A 7086-nucleotide genomic window follows, 5' to 3' on the forward strand; every position below is an offset into this window, starting at 1 on the left:
CCTAAATGTGGAACTTCGCCAAGTGCTGAGGGCACTCGCTCAATGCCAGAAAACCACTAGGCAAAGTGCCGGCAAAGTTAACTTTGTCAGGTACTTCTCCACGAGTTCTTCGCAAACACGTGGAAACAACTTTGCGGAGTGCAAAAACCTTGTACTCGGCAAACAAATAGCATGGACGGAACGACTAAAACAGCATCGGTGGCACGTGTCGTCGAAACTTTGCCTAATGTTGCACTCGGCAAACCTCTTGAGCATAATTAAACAAAAGCCGGCGCCGCCACTTGCCCCCAATCTCACAGTGACCGCTGTCATTGCCTCTCCTCTTTCTCAACCAAAGTCGATGTGCAAGGCTGAGGTCCCTAGCAGGAGAGCAACATCATCAGGGATGGGATATCGAATAAAGAACACGAAGACAAGGGCGAGAACTGTGAATGAGGGGGCAGTTTGAGGGAATGCCATAAGGCCATCATGGATGGGATATCGAATGAAGAACACGAAGACAAGGGTGAGAACTGCAAATGCGGGAGCAGCTTGAGGGAGTGCCATACGGCGGCCGTGGCACTCGCGCGAGAGCGCTTGCTTTGCGGTCCGTGACCTAGCACCGCTGTGATGCAGTTGTCTTGACCATGGCGTCCCTGATGGGGTGGACGACTCTGGAGAGGTTCAGAAGGTCATCCACGCGCAAGTTGGTGTCTCCCATGGGCCGCGTCCCGTAGAAATGGCGAGCAGGCTGATTCGAGTAGCAAACAATAACAATACTAGGACGCTTGTGTGTTACTCCCTCTGTAAACTAATATAAGAACGTTTAGATAACTAATGTAGTAATCTAAACGCTCTTATATTAATTTACGGAGGGAGTACTATAATTCCCAGTATCCATCAATTCCCAACAGGAAATGTCTATCTGAAACAGTATCTATCACCATCCGTTTCTCAAATTAATTCTGCTCTTTCTGATAGAGAACAAAACAGACTAGTGGTGCCATGTACTGGTTGTTTAGATGTTCACATCCAACTGATCAAATAATCATTTTGGCTGGCACAACACGTGCTGACACTGTTCATCCATGTTACACTGACATGCAGGGAGAAGCTAAGGATATCAGGCTATCAGCACACACCGCTCCGCGTCGGGAGCCACTCCTACCCTATCCTATCTTATAAGTGAGATTTCGAATTGAAGACCTACATCCTAACCTCGCGTGCATGAGGTTAACTGTGAAGTTATAAACAGAAAGAAAAATAGGTCTATATTCAACCCCAAATTACACATCAATATATATAGATAGTATTTAAACCCCTTTTCTGTGCCAGCTTGTCCACATCAATTATTTAAACCCCCTGGTGCATGCATGCTAACTTACCTAGAGCCACCTTAACTGCCAGTGGGGATTTCTCAGTGCAGGTTCCTCCCGGTCTTGCCATCGCCTTTCATTCCGGGCATACATGGAGAGTCATAGCCTGCTACCCTGTTCTTGCAGATCCTGGCACTGGAGCTAGGATACACTGCAAATGATTCCAGGAAATTATAAGCTAGCAGGGCTGACAAATGCATGGACGGTACTTCGATGGCTGAAACAAGCAGAAATAAGGTTGCATCCATTCTCTTACTGTCAAATTTAGGATATAGTTGTTAATAACTTGCTAACAGAGTTGTCCTAAATTGCAGAGAATGAAACTTAAGTTTTACACAAAAGTAAGAGTGGTGCTTGATGCAAAAAGAGATAGTTAGCTACTGGTGCTACCACCATAGTACAGTACCATGTCAGGCAGTGAAGGACACAACCACTAGCAACTAAACAGAGCAGATCGAAACTAGCATTCACCCGTAGTAGAATATAAATTTCAACTACTGACAAACACTTCATTGTCTTGTCGTACCTAGTAAAATCTTGTTCATTTTGCAAGTTTTATACCAGTGGCCCTTCAGTCCTAGTCCTAATTTAAATAGTAGGCCAAAGAACCTTTCCCATTGCTGCATGGACCAGCTCCAGTGGAGCAACTTCTGACTTTAGTCAACAAACAACATCACCCAATATAGTGCTTTGGTAAAAGACATGGCTATCAACCGGAAGGGTATCGAAGACACATGCAGCATCGAAACAAAGGAGCTGCCAGAGGGATTATCCAATGGCAAATCATGGCTATGGTTTTTTCCTGTAGAAGTACTCCACGAATCACCTCTGAATTTTAAGTGAGCATCTTACCTAAAAGAACCAAATGGGAAAACACGCATAACTGATTTTTTTTCTCTCTCTCTGTAAGAATCATCGAATGCGATTAGAACAACATAACTAACCATGTGATCAGGGACCCAATGCAAAAAATTTAAATCAGTTTAGGACCCCTCTGGCATATACTGTGTGTGCTCTTGTATTAATCCATTTCAGAGTGAAGTGATCACAATACTATCAAAAGACCACCATGTTTCTTTTCCCACCATTCCCCAGATAGATCAACCCATGTAACGAGCTATGTGTGTACAGTTGTGTTTGTCAGGCTAATGTCATTTCACAGTCTAGTATCTCCTCCAATCAGCTATATCGAATATACATATAAATGCACCGTGTGAAAATATTGGCATATATGTAACTCCTAGATAAAAGAAAACCATTCGATATACAACGAACAGAAGTACTAGTACACATTCAGTAAGACTCGTGATTAATGCACATCAGCAAATTGAATCGATCTAACCCATGAGCTAATTATATCTTTCCACTGCGAACATGTGGAAACCATGTTATGTTTGTGTTCGGTCACTGTTACCACTAGCACTACTTTTTTTAGAAAATGAGGACGACCCCCGGCCTCTGCATCTGGACGATGCATACGGCCATTTTATTAATTATTCTCACAAGACCTTACAACGTCATACAACATTAAGACTTAAGCCGCCGTCTAAGCAACAAACTATCGCTACACCTATCCAGTTGATGAAGGGGCGCAGATAGCCTGGGCCTAATACCAAATAGACATCGCAGCCAAGCCTAACATCTAAAATCTGAGACCCCAACCTAGCCACTTGCCGGGTCTGGAGCACACATTGGTCCGGCGTGCTCTCAGCGGCCGCCGCCGCCAACTGCCACCGCTCCATCTTTAGAACTGTACTGATGCATCAATCTTGCTCGGTACAGCTATCGTCGACGCCACCACGGCGCCCAACGGCACCTCCTCCCTGCGCGCAAACAGCTGAACACGTCGCGGTCGCCACTGATACATCTTAGTGCCATGCTGCCAAGTATCACCAGCCGACACAGCTTGAAGCCCTTGGAGGATCTATCGTGCGTAGCACCTGCCGACCAGGCATGACCAAGCGTAGCACCTGTCGGTCAGGCATGACTTGACATCTCCACCGAAGCTCTGTGCAAGACGAAGCCGCTCCACCTCCTGCCTCTGATTTCCAGCACTGCTCCACAAAACGATGCTCCCAAGAGAGAAACGACACCGCAGTGCCGCCATCGTCCGGTCTGGAACACCAGATCCTAGGGTTTCCCCCGGAGCAATACGAGTGGGTCGACGGTAGTCACATGACGATGCTTTCATCAAGGTAACGACGTGGAACACCGCCATCGCCCGCCGTCGGCTCGGTTTTCACCAGCAACTACGTCTCCCCGACTCGCAGCTGGTGCCAGATGACGGATCCCGAGATCCGAACACCCAGCCTCAGGCCGACCACCTCTGACGGAAGAGATGACCACCACCGCCGGCTGCACCGGTCAAAACAGATCTGATTGGAGGTGCCGCCGACGAGACCACCAGGCCCTCCACGCCGCCGTCGCCGATCTGAAGGTAGCATGCACGCCACCGCAGCCAAGCCGGCCGCCGCCGACCGCAGCCGCCGCCGCCGCCCGAAGGGCCATCCGCAGCGCCCGCAGCCCTGGCCTCCGCCGCGCCAAGCCGTCACCGTCCGAAGACGGGCCGGCCTCCCGCCGCCTGCAGCCATCCGCCGCGCCGCAGATCCCAGATCGGTCGCGCCACCACACGCCTTGGGGTCCGCCCCACCCCTGAGACGCGCGAGAGAGGAGATCCCCCGCCACCGCCGTCGGCCCCCAGGCTTAGCCCGGCGGCGTCTTCCGGCAGCGGCTGAGGGAGAGGAGGAGGGAGTTTGCGGCGGCGGCGGCGGCTAGGTTTCTGGTCGCCCGAGTCGCCCTAGAGGGAGGACGACGCGGGGGTCGCGGGAGAGGAGCAGCTGCTGACGTTTAGTCCGCTCAACATCAATACCACTACTTAATTACATGCAGTTTTTGGCAGAATAATTTGAGGACGCGAAGTAAAGAAGCTAGCTACCAAATGCTGACATTTGTTACTAGTAGGCACGTACCTTGACAAGAAAGGAACAGCTTCAGAAACAGAAACTTGGATTAAATCTTTGAAATAGTCCAATCTGCTTCTGCTACAGTATACTGCTACTGCGCCCTTAAATTAGAGCAGAAATTTCAAGCTGCAGGCGCACCTTGTCAATTTTCCTCCTCTCTAAGAACAATCGCTGCCTTGTCTTCTTCACAATGTCTGCAGGGCCCCTTGCTTCATGCTGCTTTTTTTCCTCTCTACCGAATCATGAAGCACCGGCAATATGCTAATTTGTTTTGCTTTTCCTAAAGATGATTTTCAGCCTTGCAGGTTTTCATGGTAGTTAATGCACAGCAAGAAATTGTCATTAGGATTTTCATTTTTGATATAATTTTGGAGTCTGGTCATCTGATGATGTACACGGTGATTTTTCTTCCTTGCCGGGTACAGTTTCGATGCGTACAGCCACAGGGCAGATTCTGCTGCATTACCCAGGCTGCAGTATATGGCTGTTAAGTTAAGAGTGCACAACTCTAAGCGTCTAAGCCAGACAGACAAGCCTATATGTTATGGCCACTAAATTTCTAGCACAACAAATGCCCTGTCCTGGCACCTGCCAAAATCCCTTTTTCATAGGTGAAGCACAAGCTTATATGATAAGTACTACCTTGTTTTATCACCTGAAAAGGGACCAAACGCACATACACCCAGCATGAAAACTTTGCAGCAAAGCTTGCATTTTTCTTTCAGTTTTGGACATTATAACGTGATTTCTCTGCGGTTAACAAATCCAAAGCTGTACTGAATTCATTAGCTACAGAACTCATAAATAAAAGGAACTAGCTCAAAGGTAGCGTTTGCCAAAATACAGAATGAATAAAGACCAATACTGAATGAATACAGTCAACTAGACATCGCACAAGTAAGGCAGTAACCAGTCTGATTGAAGCTTTTAGTACACTAGAAGGTTGACAATATGCACTAGATTTAGGATAATCACAATAACTGATTTTCATTGACAAGGAGGCTGATTACAGTAGAATTTCGCCCCTGGAGCTAATACATGCATGTCCAGAACTAGACATCGCACAAGTAGGCAAACAAGAACAGGGTAACAACGTTCTTTGGAAATGACATTAAATTTAAGCTGTGGGGTTTACCAGGCATTGCTCCGAACAGGAAACCAAGCCTGCATGAGTGTAAGCAGTAGCAAATTGAGCAGCATGATTGAAGCAGATTCCGAATTAGTACAATGACAAATTGTTCCGCCAAAAGAAGAGACAGTTCTTGGGAGGAAGCACATGCTTGGTTTGAAGGTAAAGCTACTGCCCATCGGCCACTGCTAATGACCCTGAGAACAGGGGAACATAGGGTAGAAACCATTGTGCGTGGTCTTTCTCAAGATTAAGGATACGGCCAACTTTCTGATGCCGCATGTCGTATGATACCAAGGTATCATGTTCATATGAAACCAGGAAAATGGTATCGCAATCTGGATGCATCCCAACCACCTTATACCTCTGCCCGGTCATGCTCATAAGCTTATTGATGCTGGTGGTATGCTTGAGGACCAATTCTTTACTATGGCGATCCTTGAGCCACCAGATTGCGCTCTCGGAAAACAGGATTTTGTTGTTATCATCGGCAGGAGGTATAGCATAGTGTAAGCACCCTTGAGACGATCCAATCGTACCCAATCTTCGACTATACGGCACGCGGATGGTTGTCCATACTTTTCCCTCCATGTCCACCCCCAACAGCGCATACTCGACATTCATGCGGTCCAGGCTGCCAATCACGTACATCATACCGCCGACGAAGACACATTTGCTCAGGAAGAACAGGGCAACTTTCTCAACCATCCCACTGTCCCGTTGACACCAGTCTCCTGTCCGCGACGAGTAGATGTTCACTCTTGTGATGCAAGTTCCGAAATAGGCCTGCTCGAAACAAAGAACATGGAAATAGGACGAGACTGCCGGGTCGAAAGCCAGGCCTGAGGTAGTGCTATGTCTGCTCGCCGGCGCCTGCGGCTTGGGCAGTGGGGGCAGCTCCACCCACCTCCTGGTGACGGGATTGCACACCACAAAACGGCAATCGTGCTCTGCCCAAGACAAAGGGTTCACCTTGTTCTTGCAGCAGCCGCGGTAGAGGAGGAGGCCATTGCAGGCGTCCATCAGGGCCATGTCCTTGTACTTGGTAGGCCGCATGCAAGGGAGGCAAGGGTCGAACGAGGATGCCCCATCGCCGGAGACAGCAGCAAAGTGGAGGTGGCGCGCGTTGTTGCTTATGGTGGTGTAGATGAAGCCGGCGAGTGTCTGGGGCAGCTTGTTGCGGTTGGCGGGGTCGGCGATGAGGTCGCGCCACGACATGGAGACGCACTTGAAGCGGTGGAGGGATCTGGCGGGGAGGTGGGACAGGATCTCCAGAATGAGGTCGTCGGTGAGCAGGCTGGCCGCCGTCGCCCCTGCCCCCGGATGGTTGCCCAGCCTCCAGTTGGTCTTCTTCTCCAAGATCCCCTCCTCCTCCGCCTCCATGGAGCTGAATCTGGAGTGCTGCATGGACAGGGGGCACCGGGACAAGGGTCAGGCCGGGCCGATCTGAGATTGGAGATAGAAAAGAAACCTGCAGATGGGAAGAGGAAATCGTCGACCGGCCGGGCTAGTAGGTGGAGCGTACCTGGCTTTGGGGCGCCGTCGGCGACGGTGGATGTGGACGCCGGCGGCGGCGCTTCGCACCTTGGAGAACAGTCAACGAGGGTACGATGGACTTGCCAATATACGTGCCCTTTAT

General features: G+C 49.4%; 1 protein-coding gene across 1 annotated transcript; it reads right to left on the minus strand.

The window, feature by feature from the left end:
* Window positions 1-5216: 5216 nt before the first annotated feature.
* On the minus strand, window positions 5217-7086 carry LOC123150000 (putative F-box protein At3g52320). The gene is made up of 2 exons (XM_044569799.1): window positions 6973-7086; window positions 5217-6848 (listed from the first exon to the last, which is right to left on the minus strand). The coding sequence occupies exon 2, from the start codon at window positions 6828-6830 to the stop codon at window positions 5616-5618; it is 1215 nt and encodes a 404-aa protein (XP_044425734.1). The 5' UTR covers window positions 6831-6848; window positions 6973-7086; the 3' UTR covers window positions 5217-5615.

This window comes from Triticum aestivum, chromosome 7A (genome assembly GCF_018294505.1).
Source record: "Triticum aestivum cultivar Chinese Spring chromosome 7A, IWGSC CS RefSeq v2.1, whole genome shotgun sequence".
NCBI lineage: Eukaryota > Viridiplantae > Streptophyta > Magnoliopsida > Poales > Poaceae > Triticum > Triticum aestivum.